The 20,947-nt window shown below is 45.5% G+C and overlaps 1 protein-coding gene across 1 annotated transcript in view; it reads right to left on the reverse strand.

Annotated features, from left to right (window-relative positions):
* Cacna1d (calcium voltage-gated channel subunit alpha1 D) overlaps positions 1-20,947 on the reverse strand; it is a 342,405-nt gene that overhangs the window by 127,897 nt on the left and 193,561 nt on the right. The window contains exons 5-8 of the mRNA XM_004631686.2: positions 19,300-19,442; positions 14,755-14,907; positions 14,030-14,226; positions 6,874-6,977 (exon numbers count right to left, since the gene is read on the reverse strand). Coding sequence (XP_004631743.1) covers positions 6,874-6,977; positions 14,030-14,226; positions 14,755-14,907; positions 19,300-19,442 — 597 coding nt within the window. The remainder of the gene's footprint in view (positions 1-6,873; positions 6,978-14,029; positions 14,227-14,754; positions 14,908-19,299; positions 19,443-20,947) is intronic.

A 20,947-nucleotide genomic window follows, 5' to 3' on the forward strand; every position in this document is an offset into this window, starting at 1 on the left:
CCTCAGACAGGCTAGAGGATACTTATGCCTTGGATCCATACCTTTGCTGAAATAGTAAGTGGCCATCCAGAAAAAGAACAGCTGGTGAACTCTAATAAAAACAGCCCCATGCATGATAGACACACTGGTCACTGTATACCAAGCTGTCCTGTAATCCCAATACTGATCTCTGTAGGCAATTTTACTAGCCTATAAAAGAATATTACACAGAAGAAAAAAAAAAAACACTGGCATAACGTTGACAGTAACATCTTAGAGGCAGTCTTCAACATGTTTCTCACAAAAGTCAGATTATTAAACCCATAAACATCCTTTTCACTGTAGAAGTAATGGCAACTGTTAATGTCAGCAACTGAATAGGGAACACAGGAAAATTATGGCTTTAATTTCAACTCCTAAGGTACTAACAGCTTTCCACAGAGCTGGGTCTGTGCACAAAAGCACAGTAATAAATCCTCTTCCCATAGGACTTGAGAGCAACAGACTCAACAGTCAGCTCTGCAACACAATTGCGCTCACCCTCTTCCCTCTTCTTAAACAGCACAGCAACACGCCCGGGCGGGAAGGTGGAGGGAGATGTGCCGACAGGCTGCGGGGCCTGCTATGGGCAGGATGGATGCCCAAGATGAGACGTGTAGCCAGTGGCGCTTTCTGGGTCCTCTGAGGTCTTTGCTAGGAGCCATCCAAAAGAATATGGTCAGAACAGATGACAGCCACCACTGACAAGTGACAGTGTGCTACTCAATCTACGGCTAGTGCCTGGCTGCTGTCCACTGCTGTTGCCAGGGAAACAGATGTCAGCTTGATGGAAACAAGGATCAGGGAAAACTTTCACTACCTCGTTTTCACTGATCCCAACAGCCATCTCTATGGCAACAGCAGCTGCGAGTCAGCGGCAAAGAGGTTACCACTGTTGTTAGTATCAGGTGTGGCCACCAGCCTATGTGCCGGAGGTGCCATGACACCAGCGGCACCAGGGTACCCTCTGTCAGCTGTCCGTGACAGCCTCCTGCCACAAGAAAGCTCTGTGTTCAAAAGTCTACCGAAGTGTTTAGTTTAGTTCTTTACTAGAAAAAGAAAATTCAGTATTCTTCCATTTAAAGTCAAACTGGAGCTTAATTTCTTGCTCTACCAAAGCCAAACCTCACGAGGTTACTTAATGACCCCGGTTTTTTTCCAGCACCCTAATGTCTGTATGAGTCCCATTTGCAACACCACTTCAAAGTTACAGAAAAGTGACACAGAGCTTTGTGGAGAAATCCTTTGAACGCACAGCCTAGTTAAATCAAAGGCAAATCCAGCTAGCTGTGGGGAAGCATTTTGCTACAAATGCTCATTAAAGGTGTCCTTGGCATTCAGCAGCCTGATCACTACTAATGATACAAAGGAAAAACATTTTTAAGGCATAAAAACTATCTTACAAGAGTGCTCTACTGTTTCTTTGCTTTTAGGCTAGACTTCTATGTGCCTTATAAAAAATTTACCAAAAGTTTTCTGCTGGCCAAGATAGGGGATTCTCATGACCTCAGTACATAACTATTCTGTTGATATTCCAATAAAAACACTGATTCTCTGCCCTCAACAATATCCTTTCGATTTTGTTAAGGAATTTGACTGCTCTTCTAAGATGCAAACACGGTGTGCATGTGGGAGGAAATCTTGTTCTTCATTTTCTATCAGCAGATGCTGCTAAGGTGTTGAGAGAAAGAAACTAATCCTGGTCCGAAAAAAAACGATAGAGAAGAACGCCTATTCCTGGAGGCTATGCCTCCATTTAGAAAATATTCACAAGTGATGAAGCTACCTCCTACTGGTATATTTTGCCTCCCATGCCAATAGTCAAAGAGAAAAACCAGGGAGTGTGCGGCCCATGATGGCAAGAATACAAATGGACCACGGTACAAATCAGGACGTGCCAAACCAAATTCCGGTCTACAAACTTCTGATAGCATTCACCACACAGCATCATTGAGTCCACAGCCCCAGCAGTGTGCTACACTGTAAGCTCTTGCTTCAGGAAGCCCAGGTTTCGTAATAGTAGCCACCCCTGAGCCTTTGTCCAGGCCCTTGGTATACGACATAGCCCCAGTGGTTTGTAGACGTGAAACGGCCTAGATTTAGCAGGGAGAGACTGGGGGATGATGACCAGTAGGTAGAGTGGTTTGATTTGGTATGGCAAAATAACTGAAGTTCGGTTGTGGTTGTGGCTGCACACCTCTGTCAATGTGTGGGTCCAGTGACCCTCACATTTTAAGTTTGTGAATTGTGTACTATGCAGATTTCCAGCTTAATAAAGTTGTTTTACTTTTTAAAAGCAACAAACGCCCTGAAAACAGTAAAGTTCAGCAAACTTCCAGTAATATAGACATGGACTATGATTTTTAATGGTACCATTGACCTAGAACACACAAAAAAAACAAATTAACCTACAGCTGAATGATTCTGAATTTATAGACATGAGCTGAGTTTACATTCAGTTTTATGTCATAAAAGCTGGTTTATTAAGAACATTTATCACCCGACAACTTAAGCTTGCTTCAAAAAGTATGTAAAATATTTTAAGACATCAACACAAGCTTTGAATTCATAAATGAATTCTAAGTCATCTTAATCTATCGCTTAAGGCAGACCCAAGAGGTGGTTTATGTAGTAATATCCTTTAGCAATTATCACCTCATGGCACTTATATACACTTATGTAATAAAATGTTATAGGGGCTAGGGATATAGCTCAGTGTACAACACTTCTCCACCATGTATGGGACCCTGGGAAATAAGTAACTTTGATTTGTCCCTAATACAGACAAATCTTGGCCAATTATCATAAGTAAGTTGGAAAAGGTTCTTCATTTGCATCAAACCTCATCTATCGTCTGACTGGTGACACCGTAACAAGGACCCAGCGCTTGGTCCACACTCTTTGGCTCGCTGACCCCCATGGATGCCCTAAGGTTGGTACTATTGCCAGCTCAATTTCACAGATGAGTAAAAAAGGCTCGAAGATGTTATTTGCTTGCAAACTCACAACAGCTAACGCACAAGAGCAAAGACTCAGTCTGTTACTGGACTCTCGAAGCTGGTTATGTTTAAGCACTATGTTCCAGAAATACCATTTCCCTGTGTTTATATTTAAAAATATTCTTTGTGAGATATAACTCCATAGCAATGATTTAGATCTGCATAATATTTTGCAGTAGACAAGAAACATCTACACCTCCCATGGCCACCTCTTGGGTGGCAGGCATAGCATTGTATGTGTATAATGCCCGTTCCCCTTGGCCATTTCCTGGAGAATCCAGAAAACGGGATGCCTCAGAATTTCCAAAGACCCTCTCAGAGTGTTTCTACTTCACCCAGAGAGGAGAAAAGAGAAAGACCTGTGACTGAAGATAAGGGTATAGTAAATGAATGAAACTCTTCATGTATTTGTATTGTCCCTCAATAATTCTACAATCACTAAGTGATTTAAAACCACTCTGTGAGGAACAGGGCAAGACAGGTTTATTCTTGGTTCAGAGATCAGAAGACTGAGGATCAGGGTGACTTAAATAAGTTCCTGACGGAATGGCGACACTGACAGGACACAGCCCAGTCCTTCACCCTCTTAGGGCATCTCCGCAACCCCCAAGGAGCCAGTGACCAGTGGCAAGTGTGTCCTCAAGCAAAGAAGCAAGCTCACTGCCAGCCCCCCAGCTGCCCACAGACACTATTCGACCCCTGGGAGTCCAGGGGTGACTCCCTGGAGGCCCCCGTGCTGAAAGGGCCATGTGTTCTCTGATCCTTGTGTGCCAAGGACAACCTCAAAAGGGACAGGAGCTACATGAACAGTTTTAAAAGTGAAAAATCAAATTTCTAAAATGCCACCAATGCGAGAAGACAGGCTAGATACAATTTGTCTGGACTGTAGACTGCAAGGACACACTCTTGCCGCCTCCTCGGTCATCCCTGGATTGTCTCTTCAAGACTCTTAGTGCTAAATGGCAACACTGGTGACAGACAGCTCCCCCACTGAGCACATCATTAGGACAGAAGAGTGTGTCTACGCTCAGCCTCAGCTGCCCAGGGCACACAGCTCACAAACTTGGTACCTTGGAGAAATAAAGGTCTGTTAGAAAACCAAAGATTTTTCCAGAGCATTAGTTGTATAATGCCCTAAAAACATGTACTACCAAATCAACTGTGTGGATTAACGTCAGAACAAGAATACAATAGGATGGTGTGGCCACACGCCAAAGAAAGGCACCAAAGGGCATAAATAAATGCTTTAAAAATGGTTAACTGACCGAGACACACGCATCATCTAACATTTCTGCACTAGAAGGCCACAGCACGCATAGCCATAACTGAACTGTCTGAGAGTCTTTTAATTCAGTTCCTTTGGAATTACATTTGTGTTGGCCTGATGGCCCCTTAGGGACTGAACAACAGAAATCATCTTCCTTTTGACATTTATGTCCTGGTTTTGTTTGTTTGGCTGTTTTTTTGGTTTTGGTTGGGGACAGGTGGTACCATGGATCAAACTGAGGATCCTGCGCTTGCCAGGCAGGCACTTATGCCGCTGACCTATCTCCTTGGCCCTATATCCTTGTTTTGTTACACTTCTAGGGTTCCCTTAAAAATTTATGAAGAAAGAATCTTCAAATGAAAAGAAAGTTTTTAAATTTGCTTTAATATAAAAAACAAAATAGCAACACAGGCACAGTTGGACAGAAAAACTATAGGGCACTCTCAGAAGTGGTGGAAACGCTCCAGCCCCCATCCAGTTGCCCCCACTAGAGCCTCCTCCTCTTTTGAGATGCATCTCACAAGCCCCTAGTTCTGCACTGGCCATACTGTACTACAACATGCCATCCACCACCGGTAACAAAGGCTGGAGGATGAGGCCTCTGCCTCAGCCATCGTGGCCCCCCTGCCTCCGGCCTACAGCCCTGCCCTCCACAGGACCTCACGGAGCACCAGCCAGGCAAGCCAACGAAGCCAAGAGGCTCTGCCCTGCAGACACTGCCCCAACTTCACCCAAGGGGCTATCAGCATTTGCAACCCAAGTTCTGACCCCTCTTTTGCAGAGCAGTAGGGAACCCCAGAAGTCTGAGCCCTGTGTGGATGGACAGTTAAAGCTGCTGGGAGGTTTCATGATTCCCGTTTTAAATTTATGCTTCATTTGCATTCTACTTAATAGTTTTCTTTTGGTGTAAAAGTACTAATAATGTTTTTGAAAATTTTGCTTTTTCCTCATGATATATTTCAGAAAACTGATTGTTCCATGAAGATGTGTGCTTTCTTTTAAACTGCGCAGCTCTGGATACCTCCTAAAGGGTTGTAGGTTGAACCCCAGTGTCATAATGGGGAGCCCCTCCTACAGTTTCCTTTTTTGTTGTTGTTTTCTTTTAAAGCATCTCATGATTTGGCTCTGAACTCTACTTCGTCATGCTGGGCAACAGTTCTTGCCCAGGGAAGCTAAAAGATAAGGCATGTCACCAGCACTGCTAAAATCAGTGGTTTCCATGGCCTCCGTCAGTTTAGTTGGGTTTAGGAGACACGGGGAGCCAAGGAATTCACAACAGAGCCGCCCTTAACCTTGTATGGGCAGCTCCTATGGCACAGTTTCTCCAGGGATAATTGCCGCTGTCACCCCAGCCTCACCTCAGGCCACAGAGCTCGTTAGGAGGGAGGTCTTTCAAGGTTTGCAGCAAAAGAACAGAACCTGCAGAAGGAAGCCGAGGCAAGGCAGGACTGCCAGCATCCGCTCGGTCCTGGCCTCACGCCCGTGTTGGACGGGTGTGGGAGTACAGGTTCCTGAGCCCTTTCTAAACATGGGACTCAAGTGACAGTGTGTAGCCAAACTCCATCACAGGGAGTCACAAGGCACAGGCTCCTGGAAGGAGCCAGGGTCAAAGGAACATGAAAAAAGGCAGCCAGGATCGGCGACTCTGCCCACTTTTTGCTCTGTAAAAGGCAATGCTTACAACAACAACAAAAAAGGCAATTAAGGTCTCCTCTCTCATTTGGTGTCCAGAGAGACATCGCTTCCCAGAGACACAGCCTCTGAAAGAGCAGACAGAGCGAGTGCAGAGCGGATAAACTCCCTCGGAATCAGATCCAGAAACATTACTTCTGAGGACATCTGTGCTCGGTGCAGTGACAAAGGCCGGGGGAGGTGGGTGGACACCCCCAGGCACTCCCCTCCCCCTGCACACCACCACTGCTGCCGCCACCACTCCTATGGCCATGTGTTGTATGGGAGAAGAAGGCAAGACCACGAGAAGGCTAGAGGCAGACATGCAAAAGCGGAGCACCATTCTGCCTCCAGAAGGCTTCCGCAACATGTGGCTAGTTAAAACGGAAACAGAGGGACAACACTCACAATGAGAGCAGTAGAAAACCAAAGTCATAAAAGATCTCAATCTGAGGAAGTAAGGCTCAAACTTTTCAGTATTTATATGCTAATCTCCGTTTATTTCCTTCACAACAAAATCTGAAACACCCTAAGGCCTAGGTTATGTACACAAGAGACTAGGTTATGTACCAATGGAGAGACACCCTCCCCACCCCCACACCGCAAGACATAAATGTCCTTTCTTGGGGGAGACCGAGGCTGGGAAGCCTTTTACTTACTTGTGGTGCACCTCTATGCATTCGGCACTAATGCTTCTGGGAAACATTTTCATTAATAGTGTTTGGCAAGCAGCAGAAACACAGAATCTCACAGACAAATAACAGGCAAAGAATCACAGTTCGATCCAAAAGCAACACACTGGGGGGGCATCAGAGTCCCAACGCATGCAGGAAAGCCATCAGAGAGCAGCTGGGAGACACGAAGAGCCGCCCCGCACGTGGCAGCAGGAGACTGTGCAACATGGATCCAACTGCTTACCCACTAAGGACACCGAGAACCAGGTTAAGGACGAAAAATGAGCCAAGGATGATCAGACTAACAAAATACACCCATGGCCATTCCCATCCTATCGCATCATTTACCTGTAAAATGTAAGGAGATCAGTTATCAGTTATCCATTTACTAAAGAGCAGAGCCCGAGGCGCAGCTGCCGGACCACTCAGTGCCTTGGCTGGAGGTTAGCGTTCCTAGGACAAGAACTGGGCGAGGGCCTTTCAATTTGACTTTTCTTCAAATCAGAGCAGATTCTGTTGCTTAGATCTACCACAGGGCCTACCAAAGGTTGGCCCAACTGGCTCATTTAGTTATAGTTTTGCACAAATTAACATGCATTAAATTTGGATTCAGACCACGCAAACAATTATAAATGTGTATCATTTTAGGACAGAGAAAAGGGCAAGCAGTGAAAACTATTTAAATCCCAAGCAACAATGCTGATTAATTTCTGGTCAATAAGCATTCTATGGCTTTCTTTCACGAAGGCTGGTGAGGTTCCAGGAAACAGCTTCATTTGGGAAGCCTCAGCAGAAAAAGCAAGCACCTCCCAGCAGACCCTGAGCACTCGGCCCTCACCCGCAGCCCACCCCCACCCCCCAGCCAAGCCTGTGTGGCCCTGGCACCCGTCCTCAGGACTCTGCTTTCAAGATGAAAGAGGTGCAGCTTACCCGCTCAATACACCAAGTACAAGATTTAGTACGAAAAATGACCCAAAGATGACGAGACTGACAAAATATACCCAGGGCAATTCAAATCCCATAGCATCATTCATCTGCAAGAAACAAGACGGCCTCACAGGAGTGGGTTAATAGGAGAATCTAATAAAGAGAGAGGGTCACGTTAGAGAGAGCATTCTATACATTTAATTAAACATTTACATAGACTGAAATCAGAGACAATAGCAGCCAATGTATAATCACCACATATTCCCAACACACATATGTACACACACACACACACGCGCGCACACACACACGTGCACGCACGCAAAGAGCTCTTGAGCTTTCAGATCAAATAATAGCAGATCGTGGCCCCAGGTAGGGAAATCAGCTGGGATTTAGCTCTTCTCACAGGAAACTGACCTGAGAGATAATTTTCAGAAAAGGTCTTGGTAGAGGACAAAACTAATGCTTAGCTGGAATCTCTTTTCTGCTCTGCCTGAATTGTTAGTACTAACTCTACTTTTAAAATTTGTCATGGTGGAAAAGTCTTAATTATAAAGACAAACTTGTAACATTTGACTTTATAAGCTCTTTTTTAAAAAAAAATCTCTTAAAATAATAACCTTCTACTAGAAACCAACCTATGCAAGAAAACCTAACCACTTTTAAGTCTAGATTCTCAGCAATCAATGGATAAAGCACAACTAAATGAACACAAAGAAGAAAACATTTCTGAGATCAACTAGCTGACACCTATTCAGGGGCATTTGTGGGGGGAGACTTCTTGTTCCTGAATCTACAAACGGACCCTGGCTCAGACACCCCCTCCTCTGAGACAGGACTGGCTCCAGCTGTGAGATGACTGGGATTAGGGGTCCGAGAGGGCCCCGCCAGAAGAACACGGTGGCTCTACTGGACAAGTTCAAGCTGCACATTCAGACACGACCTCCTTGCCAGACCCTCCCAGGGGAGGTTTTGTAGTTAACAGCCTTTATGCTGAACGAAGAGGTGCTTTAAGAATCACAGCTGGATGGAACTTTCCAGCAGCATAGGTCAGCGTTAAATTGGGCAAACATCTCTATGAGGAACGAGACTTGCCAAAGACCAAAGAATGCACAGAATAGATGACCCAGGTCTGACCCTGCCAAAATTTCCAAAATTCTCAGCCAACAAATAATCCAGGCAGGCCCGTCTCTCCTCCCGTACAGGGGCAAGCCCTTGGGGTGCTAAGCATGTGCCTCTGCGCACATCATCTGGCTCCAGTTTTTAGCTTTACAGAGCAGGGTTCATGCATTTCACAATATTTGCCTCATTCAGAAGCCAAACAGGAAAAGAGAACATTAAAAAAAATTACCTAACATCTGTTGCTGAAGTCTAGAGAGAGGGCATTAAATCCCTTATGAAACACCTGTTTGGCCACATGAAAATTAATGTGCCTAATAGAACTCATATCGGTCTGCACATCTTACACCGGCAATTAAAGTAATGAACGAGCCAGGGCCATGGCTGCGATTGTTGATCTAATTAAGTTGGATAAACTAATTTCAGCAGGAAGGCAGAGGGTAATTCTTCCAAAGCAGCTATACCGCTAAACTTATTTTAAAACCCATGTGTAGAGAACAAGCAGACCGCCCAGTACAGTGGACGGAGCTCGGGTTCAAGTCAACATCTGCAGCAGACCTCTCTGGGCCTGTTCTCCCCTCAGGCTGCCGCAGGGATGTATCAGTGGGCTCCTGTTAAGAAGCCTCACTCCGCCACAGCTCTGGCAGTTGGGGACCTGGATCACCTGCTCCACCAGCCCTTTTTCGGAGTTCAGTCTGGTGATCCAGAACAGGGTGTAACAGCTGTCTGCAGCACTGGGGAAGGAAATCTTTCTTGAAAGAAATTAAAATGCCTTTAATTTCTCCAAAGTAGGTACTGGGCAGGTGTGCATTGGTCCACCTAGGAAGCATCACCTGGAGCGAGAGCTGGGGGAGTTGTGGAGCTAAGCAGAAGCCACAAGGAGCCCAGTGTCCCTCAGCCAGAGGCAGCCAAGGGGCAAAACTTAAGCCCTAAGGGCCTGCCTTTGTCCCAACTAAGCCTTCTCAACCAAGGGCCTGTTCAGATCCAAGGGTCTCCTCAGACTTAATCTATACACGGAGAAAATCAGAGCTGCCAAGCTGCTGCCCCAAATACCCACATGCACATAGAGAACCTGCTTGCGAGTTTGTCTATATGGTCTTTATCAATAATAGAGAAATCAGCATCAGCTGAAGATCTTCAATTTAGATTGATTTTTAAAATATTTTGTATCAAATCTGTCATGGGTTGTCACCTAATACCCCCAAATTATTTTCTATTTAGCTTCAGTGCACTTTCACTTCACAGGCTGAAATGTATATTTACATCGCAGTTTTAAAGCCCGTAGGTTTTTTTTCTTTTCTTTGCCCGGCTTACGTCTCCCCAGAGCGGGGCATACAAGAACTCAGACCCTTGGCCTGTGCCTTGGGAGGAATTTCCCAGATGCCTTGCACGGAGATTGTCACTGACCTTGACTACGTCCTGGCAGGGTCTGACAACAGCCAGCACCTCCACAGCTGTGCGCCCCACCCAGGAATGAGCTAGGGGCTCGGCCACAAATAAGTTGGATAAATAGCTTCCTTTTAACCAATACTTTAAATTTTCTACATTTAAAACCATTTCTTCTGAATTGAAGAAAAAAATTCTCCATTTGAAGGAGAAAAAGAACACTAAGGGAAAACTACAGATTGTGTTCTCTAATTCTTCATTTCGTGGACAAGGAAATGAACTCCAAGAGAGGCTCGGTGGCCTAGCAGAGCCACACGGCTAGCCTCAGCCAGCCTGAGCTCTGTTCCTTCACTTCACTCTGCAGTCTGTGGGCAACAAGTACATGTCCGTGAATGGCCTTGACTGGGTTTATGGCGCTCCCTCTGTAAGACGGCCCCACAGTGACTCCTTGCCACCAGAAGTTAAAGATCCCACGCCCCACATTGCAACAGCTCTACATGCATATGCCTTCATGCACAGGGGACTCACTTTCCTTCTCAGGATCCTGCCAGCCGCTTGGCAGACGCTCTTGAGAACTGGGGCATAAATGGGTTTGAGAACATTGACTGAATATAAACTTGGCTGGACTCAGAACAATCCCCTACAGGAATCTGTCCACAATATATAAACACCTAAAGGACAGAGAAATGTGCTTACAATCAATATTTAAAATTGGATTGCCTTAGCAGACTGGAAGGCGAAGTCAGGAGACTGCAAATGAGAGCCCAGCCTGGGCCACTCAGCCAGATGCTGGCTCAAAACTTAAATTTTTTTAAAAAAGGAATGGGGGGGTATATCTAAGGATAGGTCCAATTAAAGTATCAATCAATCAATGATCAATTAATTGGACTTCCTTTATCTCCCATGATGTTTCCTTTATGTTCTTTTGTGGATAAAAATAGATACACAGGCATGGCCCATCTACACCAATGAGGCAATGGGCATGGTATGCCCAAAGGATGGTAAGTGTCACTTGTGTTTATTGAGCTCGTGCTTTGTCCCATGCTCTGCGCTAGATGAGGATGTTCAGTTCTGAGACAGCTGTGTGGCTTCCAGCTCACTGTGGACCGTATTAGAAAGGCTTGGTTCCTTAGCTCCTGCTTATTTCTATAATGAATGAATAGATGTAATCAACAAGTAACTAAGAGTAATCCTGATACATTTCAGAGAGCAGGATCTTAGAGAACACTCCAGAGGATATTGCTTAGCTGCCCTCTAGTGTTCTAGAAGAATTCACAAACAGCCGGCAAGTAGAAGAATGCCAAAGAAAGTTTGGTTTTGGTCTATTCTAGACCAAACTATGACCCACAAGCCAAATCTAACTCTCTACCTGCTTTTACATGTTCCTCAAGTTAAAAGTGGCTTTTACACTTTTAAATAGTTAGGGGGAAAAGAACATTTCATCACATATGAAAGTCGTAAGAAATTCAAATTTCAGGGACCACAAATGAATTCTAGCTGGAGCAGAGCAGCACGTTCGTGTATGGACGGACGGGCAATGACTGAGCTGAACCCCTGTGACAGTGCCCACATGGCCGGTGAGGCCAAGCTTATTTATTATTTGGCTTCTTACTAAAAGGTTTGTGGATCCCTGCTCAGACTGAGTACCTGTTGCAGACCATGGAGACACCCAGGGGTCTCTCCGCATCCCACTGTCTGCATCTTAAAGATCCCATGACTGGAATAATGTTTATGAATTACTTAAGCCGCTCCACTGGAATAAAGATGCTATGCAATTCATAGAGAATATAATTATATTGTCAAATTATTAACTAGGTGATTGTCATACTAATAATAAAGATTATAATTATATCAGCCTAGGTGATACTTAAGAGTTCTCAAGAAAGTCAGTTGGAACTTTGGCTTTGGGTGCATGGTCTTTTTTCTCTTTTAATCCTACAGAGTTTCCACTGCTTGACAACAGAACAACTGTTGTGAGAGGATCGATGTGTAGAAATGCAACACACAGTATAAAATTGCCCATTAGTTCAGGCATGTTGGATCAGCAGTTGACAATTCACCATGACAATAGAGAAAAAACAAAGCCAAGCAGAGTCACGGGTCTTACTTTTCACAAAACCAAACTATTGTTTTCTGTACTATTTAGGGGGAAGGATGGGTTTTGGGTATCTGGATGATTTTTTTTTTTATCAGAACTTTGAAAGGAAGCCTGGGATTGAGGCCTCATTCTGACAAGAGTTGTGGCATGGGAAGTAAGACTAAAAATGAACTCTAAGTAAAGATTCACCTAACCTGAGGCCCTGTCTCTGCTATTGTCTCGGCTCATCCAATACAAAGTGCTCATTTCGGTAAAGACATTGTCTTCTGAGTACAGTGGACTAACGGACACACTCAGCTACATACACGCAGACACTCCTTCAGCGATCATAAAAAGGAAGAGGAGGAGGAGGAGGAGCAACAAGAAAAACACGCTGGTGATGCTTTGCCCTTATCAAACTAGCCTATCACTATGGGCACTAAAAACATACCTCCTTTGCCTGACTGTGCACAGCTACCCCCCAGGATCTGCAGGGAGTCCGTCCCTAGAATCCCTCTCCTCGAACACCCAAATCCTCAAGTTCCTTATGTAAATGACATAGTATTCACTATTCTCCCATCTGCTTTAAATCATCTCTTCTACTTTTAATTCCAAGTACAATGTGAATACTACATAAAGTGTCCTGTGTTGTTCAGGGAAAAATAAGTCTGTACGTATGCAGTACAGATGCAGTTTTTCTTCACTGAATAGTTTCACCTGCAAGGGGTTATGTAAAGACACGTGGGCCCCACGGAAGAGGAACCCCTCACTACAGTGGACCAACTGTGCGGCAACTCCTTGTCTTGGGAGCACAGTGCTTACCAGAGAAGGGAAGCAAAATTTATGTGTAACCATTATATTACCTTAACTTAACAAAATAATACAAAATCCTATGAAATTTAGAATTACGAACTATCAGAAGCTTCCCAATTCATGGGCCTTCAGTTAAAAGCTATAAATTCAAGTAATACCTTATATTGATTTTCTTTTTAACAGCTCATCCCTGGAATCCTAGGTAACCCCATTTGGACTTCAGTTCAGGTTCAAAACCTACATATCAGTTATTTTTTCTAGCAATTCTCATATCATGGAAAGTGATCTCTAAACTTCTGTAAGCCTTTAGACTTAGCAATTAACACTGACCCAGGAAAACGGCTGCTATAATACTAGAGTATATTACTTATAGCAAACTCTTCTGGCCCTGACGGCCACAAAAGGGATCAGACCCTAGTAATCAAAAGGGTGTCCAACTGTTGGATCAACAGCCCTGGCATTTGACATACCTTTTCTACCTTCTCTGCCAGAGTTCTGGAGCTCCAAGGAGAAAAGAAGGAAGCTAAGGGCTTGTGCTGGGCTGAAATATAGTAATGCTGATAATATAAGCAGAAAATATTATAGTAATGGAAAAACTCACGCTGGCTAAGGCTGCACTGAGCTACGGAAAGCATGAAAGGGATCCAAACAATGTCCCCTATCTCCCCATTAGGACCTAGTCCATAACTTGTCTTTGAATGGAAAAGGTCAGTTTCAGCCTGTGGAAGTCCACAGCCTCTTTGCCTTGGAAGTGACCCTCTGGCTCTCCGAGTATAATCAGGACAGCCCTGGTCTTCCTGGAGTTCCTCTAAAGAGAACTACAGGGCACAGCCAGCACTAATTCCCCAGACAGCACTGCAGAAGGAAGGACTGAAAGCCCAGGAGCCAACATGATGCAGCAGCCTTCTACCTCCTGAGGGCAGAGGAGCAGGACATGGAGTGCAGGCAGGGCCCACTTCGCTTCCCAAAGAACTAACTGTCGGGGCTCCTCTCCAGCCAGCTCTGCAAGGGCTTTCATCACAGCACAGCCTTTGCCCAAGGGCAGAGCACACCAGCAAGCTGTTTCCAAGCTGCTTACCCAGTAGAGCACATCTGTCCAGCCCTCCATGGTGATACACTGGAACACAGTGAGCATGGCGAAGGCGAAGTTGTCGAAGTTGGTGATGCCTCCATTCGGGCCAGCCCAGCCACTCCTACACTCTGTGCCATTGGCAGTACACTGGCGTCCATTCCCTGAGAACGCACAAGGAGCTGGGTCCTCTTCAGCTACGATATCTGGGAACAGAAGAAGCAGGCTGCACCAGTCAGGAGGGGGGTTTCAGGTCATCCAACCTAGTCAAAGCCCTGGTCGTTGCGCAAGTGCAGACCAGCTCCCCTCCCACCCACGCCATCTCGGAATCCTAACTGCCATGCAAGGTCCATGCCAGCGTCTTCCTCCTTTGCGGGATTTGCCTTTTCCTGCAGTCACCGCCCACTGCTCTCTGCTCTCTGCTCACCCTTGCAGTGGCTTCCCTGTGCTTAAATAACAGCGTCCTTGGTTGTCCCATGGAGGGCTCTCATCCTGTTTGTTAGGATATATTACATGGGAAATCAGGTTGGAAAAGGAGAGGCTCCATTCTAATTTGTTCTGAGTATCTCTCACACTAAGAACCGCTTCAGGAAACTTGCTGGTATCACAGGTATTTGGCATTTTATCCTCCTTTCCTTTTCTTTTAAGATTTTTTTTTTCTAAAAGTAGAGAAGTTGTTTTAGGGAAAACCAAAATCTTCTAAAGGTAAGGTAGTTACCATTTTCATTACTCACCTGAATCAGTGAAAAAACATGTTTTGTGCATTTTTCCAATAAAAAGTTCCAATCCTATAATAGCATAGATTATGATTACAAATAATACCAAAAGGGCTATGTGAAGGAGGGGAACCATGGCTTTTATAATGGAGTTCAGGACAACTTGTAAACCTAAGAAAGAGAAAAATATGTTTGTGAGGTAGAAAGACACACCAACTGAGAAATATATGAGTCCTAATATGCTCGCTTTAGTTAGGAAATACAATAAATATTATTATATAGCAAAAAGATATTTCAAAAGAGTTAATGTTAGACCTGATGTGAGATGAGCTAGAAGGAAACCTTAAATAGCATTTAATCAAATGGACTTACTACACACAAATTAAACCTGGGGAGAGAACAAAGTCAAAGTCATTCACTGAAGGATTTTTTCATGCACTCAACCAAACCCCTTGACCACCTACAATGTAAAGCGTAAAGACTAGTGCTTTGAGCAAGATGAAGATGCATTACATAAAGTGCCTCTCTCAAAGAAGTTACATTCTGGGGGCCGGGGAGATGGCTCAGTAGAATAAGCGCTTCCCTGGCAAGCACAAGGGTCTGAGTTCAATCCCCAGTTCCGCAAAAAAAAAAAAAAAAAAAAAAAAAACAGAAGTTATATTCTAGAAGGAAACAGAACTTGCCACCACTATCTCTACTTTTAGGGAGCACACAGAGGGTGTAAGAGTAACACTGGTTACATGAAAGAGGGATGAAAGCTGGTGAGGGAAGCTGACTGTGAAGCAGTTCACCTCCTGGCGGGCAGGGCCTGAAGGCCCGGGACAGGGGCTTCCAAAGGGAGGGGTGAGAAGAGCGCCCAGCACCAAGAGCACAGACGCAAGAGACACAGTAGAAGTCTGCTAGTGACTCTGGATTGGTGGTCACATGGTAAGAACGAGCATCAGGAAAGGGAAGCAGGCTGCAGCCATGACACTCTGGGTTTGGAATTTGGGCTACAGAATCAGACTTTATAGCCTATTAGCAAAATGCAACCACTGTAGAAAACCTCAGGATGGTCTGAGGCAGACAGCCGGAGGAGCAGTTCAAGAGTGTGGGGGCTCCCTGGGTTGGTGAGAAGGAGGGGCAGGATGAGGCCAGAACCTCACAGCTGGTCACGTTGTCTAGAAGATGAGCACCCAAATGATCTGAGCCAGGGTGAGGGGACCCAAGCCCGCGCCTTGAACAACAATGAGTGTTTTACAAGGGGGTGCTTCTGAATGAGGGAGGCAGAGCTGGGGGAGCAACTTCAAACCTGTGGCATCTGCAGTGGGTTATCCACAGGACTGGCAATGTCAGAAGTTGTTGACTTGAGCCTCTTATAGCTCAACATATTAATATGGCTTTACTTTTCACACCTCATTTTTATACTTTTCTGCTGGATGGTTAAGACCAAGAGAGAGCAAGACTTATATAATAAGAAATGTAACTTTTGTATCTAACAAGGTCAGTCAAATCCCCTCAGGATTTACCCTGAAACTCTGTACTGCAGTTTGTAGATCCTTTGTCAGTGTCAGCTGTGTGGATGAGTCACAGCCATTGCTTGACCAATTTGCTCTCTGTGAAAGCCTGAGACTCTGTGAAAGTCCATGCGACTCTCCTTAGGCACACTCTACATCATTGATCACTTTCCTCTGTAGTCCCATAATCTCCTTGAACAGAAAATTTGGGACACCACTGAGTTACAGGATGTTACAGTACAGGTTCTCTTATGTCCTGAGTCTTCACTGACCTTGAAAGGCTAGGGCCACCATGTTGGCTGTCCTTACAACCCTCCTTTTTCTCTAATTCTTTGGTCTGCAAACTTAAGTTATTAACCCTCCAGAAGACAAGATACCATGTCTGCATCTTGTACTATGAATAACTACTACAAAGACAACAATATGCAATGTATTGATTATTGTAACTGCCCTACTAACCTGTTTTTTTAAACTGTCTCATTGCTACTTTGTTATCAATAAAATTAATATTAAAAAAAAAACCTGTGGCATCTGAATGCCTGACAGAACACTGAAGCGCAAGCAGCCTGCAGCTGAAACGTGGGCTTGATACATAAGAGAGCTAACTACTCAAAGCCAGGGTGCAGGCGTGGCTGCTGAGGAAGAGAAACCCTAACCCCAACCTCAACCCTAAGCCTGCGCTGCTTAGCATGGACCAGGTTTCAGACTGAGCAAGATTCTGTCTTTTTATGTTTAGTATAACTACTGTATTTCAGATTGATCATATTTTTGAGGTGATAAAGTTGTACCCTGATGTGTATACGTACACTTCCATGACATCGGGCTCCTCTGGACATAAATCACCATGTATAGCAGACTTCAGACTCTCATCAAGGAAGATGGAGAGGAGTGAGAAGACACCCAGGCTGGGAACCAGGGCACTCAGGCCTGGGGCTGAGGGCTGCCTACCATGACCTGCAAAGCCACTGCCTTTTAATAGGCTTCAGTGCACTCGTCTGAAAGAAGAGGCAGACAGTGCTCTGGGATTCTTCCCCATTTTGGCGGTCTTGCACTGCGATGAGCATTTATTAGCTAACTGCATATGGGGGTCAAGAACTGCCTAAGTGTCTGAATACCCTCCTTTAGAAATATAGCTGCCTTTCACCAAATGATACCCCCCAGACACACACACACACACACATACACACACACGTACACAGAAATTACGTCTTAGAAAAAGATACTTAAAAAGTATCTTTAGGAGGGAGTAGACAATGCTTAGATAAGTAGAAGTTGTCCTGGGTATTTTCACTGATTGCTTGTAATGGAGAAGAAGCCACCAGGCCACAGCTGCCAGCCAGCACTAGTAAGAGCACAGCCCGAACCCTGATTTTCTTCCCCCATAATCCATTTGGGTTTGCTGAAAGGATTCAGTTTCTTACCCAAGCAGTTAAAATCTGTGTTTAAAGGTCTTTGCACAGACTCAGGCCTCATTTTGCACTGTTGGTTGACTCGTGGGAGAACAAGGCATGGATTTCCACTAACTTCTTAGGAAAGGAAGCACTACGGTTCAAAACTGATTCTCCAGAGGAGCAGGGAGCACTGTTCTAGCCACCACCCATGTAGCCGACACACGACTACACCGTTCGAGGTTCTCACTAGCAGGAGACTCTCACGCAGGCGTGAGCCACAGCCCGAGGCTGCAGGCAGTGCGCCCCGTGAGCAGGCGGTCCTGTCTTTCGCTCTTTGGGGGAAAAGGCTGTCGTGGTTACTTTGAAATTAGATTAAGCTATAACAGCTAAATCTGAAAGAAGATCTTTGCTCGCTGCACTTCTCATTTAATCGTCTTTCACTCAAAAAAGCCAGTCATTTCCAAGGTATTCCTATTTTTCTCAATTGCTTCCAGACAGGTCTGTGGTTTTGACTTCTGCTGATCTTTTTCAATGAAAATAAATGAACCATCTGGAAAAACAAGTACACATAAAACACCACTTCCTACACTTTAAAATGTTAAGCTTGGAAATAAGGGCTTTTTTTCTTCCACAGAGGATTGTTGGTGTATGTGCAATGCCAACAGGTTTAATGAAATTTCATGAAGAACTTCTGGAAAAAGAAGGAAGAGGAGGAGGAGGAGGAGCAGGGACAGGGGAGAAGCAGGGGGAGGGGCAGGAGGGGGAGGGGAGGGGAGGAGGAAGAGGAGGAACAGGGGTTAGAGGAAAGGGGAGGGGGAGGGGGAAGAGAAAGAGGAGGAGGAGGAGGACGACGAGGATGAGGACAAGGACAAGGACAAGGACTAAAAGGACTGTGATGTTCTGGCTTTATGACTCCCTACAGTAGTCCTGGATTCTTGTTTCAGTTCTGAGTAGGCAAGCACCTAGGAAAGGTGCAGGACTTTTGCCCCTTGAGGTCCCCAACAGAAGGACTCCCACCTGAGAAGAAAGCCACAAGGAAACACAGGAACCCTGCAATTCCCAGCAGGGGACTGACCCAGCATTTGCTCCAATTCAGGTGTGACTCAGCCTGGCTGCAGGTATGGGACAGAAGCCAAGTGGAGCTGGCACTGTCTGTTCCCTTCCCTTGGGATGGACAGGAACAACTGCTGATAGTAGAGGAACTACTACGAGTGACCAGAAGTCTAGGTCCCTGTGGCTCCCCACTCTAAACACAGCCATGAATGGATCCCTCCAACATTCTCCTCTACATCACCCTCCACCTTCCAAGTGGCAGGCCTGGGAGTAGGAAAATGACAGCAGTATTCTGTCAGAGAAGAAAACTAGACCAGAATCAGCAAGCCTGAACCCAAGGCCTGCCGCCACCAGCACCTAGCCTCCCTGCGAGAGAAGATTCTTCAGCCACGTTGGAGGGACAGTAATAGCCACTTGTCCCCCCCCTTTGGGGCTGTCCTGGAGATCCAAAGTGATAGGGTCAGCCAAAGCCTTCAGCCCATTGAGAAGGCCCCCACGGTCAGCTGCTGGGCCACTGACAGGCGTGCAGCAACTCACCTCGGAGAACTCTTTCATAATCCCGAGACCCACCCAGAAGCAAGAGAGCCGCGCACGCCTGGCTGTAGGAAACGAAAAGTGCTTACTGGGCACTCCTGATACTAGTCGAAGTGGTCGTAACACTCGGAAGGCACGGAGGGCTTTGACATCAAAGCCTCCTGATTTGCCGCTAGAGTGGTTCCCGCCTTCTGTTTCTTTGGTTAATTGTTCCAAAATTACACTAAACAATCTGAAATGAAAAGAGAAAGAAATGTTAAGAGTCTGCCACCCAGGGAAGCAAAACAGGGTGATAATAGTAGTTATTTTTGAACAAGGGCTAATTCTGTAAGGCTGCTGCCTGAATAGCAGGCAAAGCAAAGGCCCGGCCCCAGCTACAAGATCTAAACCCGATCCCTCTGTCCACTGTGATTTGAGACAGGGGCCGATCTATTTTCATGACAATAAGGCAGCCACGGGCAGGGTACCTGCACCCAGGTCAGGACTCACTGGGAGGATCCAGTGCTGATCAGCGAAGCCACCCCCAGCAGAAATGAGAACCTTGGTGGTGATCCTTTCTGACCACTTGCCAGACACTAGCACCGCACAGACCCTACCTTGTTAATCCTCCCCAAAGTGTAATGTGGCAGGAATTACTAACATCACTTTATGCACAGGATCAGGCTCAATGGAAACAAGTACTCCAAATCGCGCAAGTAGGGGGAGAACTAGCACCAAATGCAGGCGCGCTGCCCCACCGGCATGCAGTTCCGCAAGGGCAGGGAGTTTTCTCTGTTTTGTCTAGCTTAGTGCCTAAGACAGTTCCTGACACATACGAAGTGCTCAAAAATATCTGAGGAAGTCAATGAATGACCTCGGCATCCCGCAACTTAAGGTGCTGTCCTCCATCCAGCGCAGTCACTCGCGTGCACGCGCACACCTACGCACACCTGCACCCTCACAGACATTCGCGGAATGATACAAAAGACAGATGGCAAGGAACTCTGCAAGGGATAAAAGCAGTTACCTAGGGAAGGTATTAATATTGTCGCTTTCTCTTTTGAAATCTGAATAATATTGTATCTGGCAGCCATGCTAAGTTTTTTCCTACTCGCCGAAGGTTTTTTGGATAAAGCTATTTTCAGGCAATCTGCTCATTTAGCAGCTACTTCTTGCTCTTTGAAATAAATATTTATTCTTTACAACTGTTGCTCACTTTTCAGAATATAAATATAAAATTGCCGACTGCACATAGCATCAACTCTGGCCAATCAGGCTGCAGGAAGGATTGGTCTGGCACAAAGGAAAGGTTCCTGGAGGTTAATGAGCAGCCGAAGCAGCAATTCTGCCCTCACTGGTGGGCTGCTGGATTGCTAAGACACCAAGTCCATGAAATACAGGGTGGTCTGATTGCAGTCCTGATTGGGCATGGCCCTGTCATTCTGGGGCATTTATAGACCAGTTCTTCGTTTTAATAACAGTACAGTAATTGGCAGTGAACCCGCTGAGGAGGGGAAACAAGCCAGGGCTCTACCTTTCCAAGGCTTCAGAGGCGGGCTCTTCTAGATACGGCTGGGGAAATAGATCAAATTTATGACAAATTTCTCATTAACATAGTTTTAAAACATGATTGTAAACCCCTGCAGCAAGGCTAAAGTTAAAAGGCTCTCCTCCAAAACTAGTTCATAGCTTCACAAAAGCAAAGCAGAAGGAAGAAGGAAAAAGTCAAACTCTTCTGAAAAATGGAAGCCACAGGAA

This window comes from Octodon degus, unplaced genomic scaffold (genome assembly GCF_000260255.1).
Source record: "Octodon degus isolate 3935 unplaced genomic scaffold, OctDeg1.0 scaffold00043, whole genome shotgun sequence".
Taxonomy (NCBI): domain Eukaryota; kingdom Metazoa; phylum Chordata; class Mammalia; order Rodentia; family Octodontidae; genus Octodon; species Octodon degus.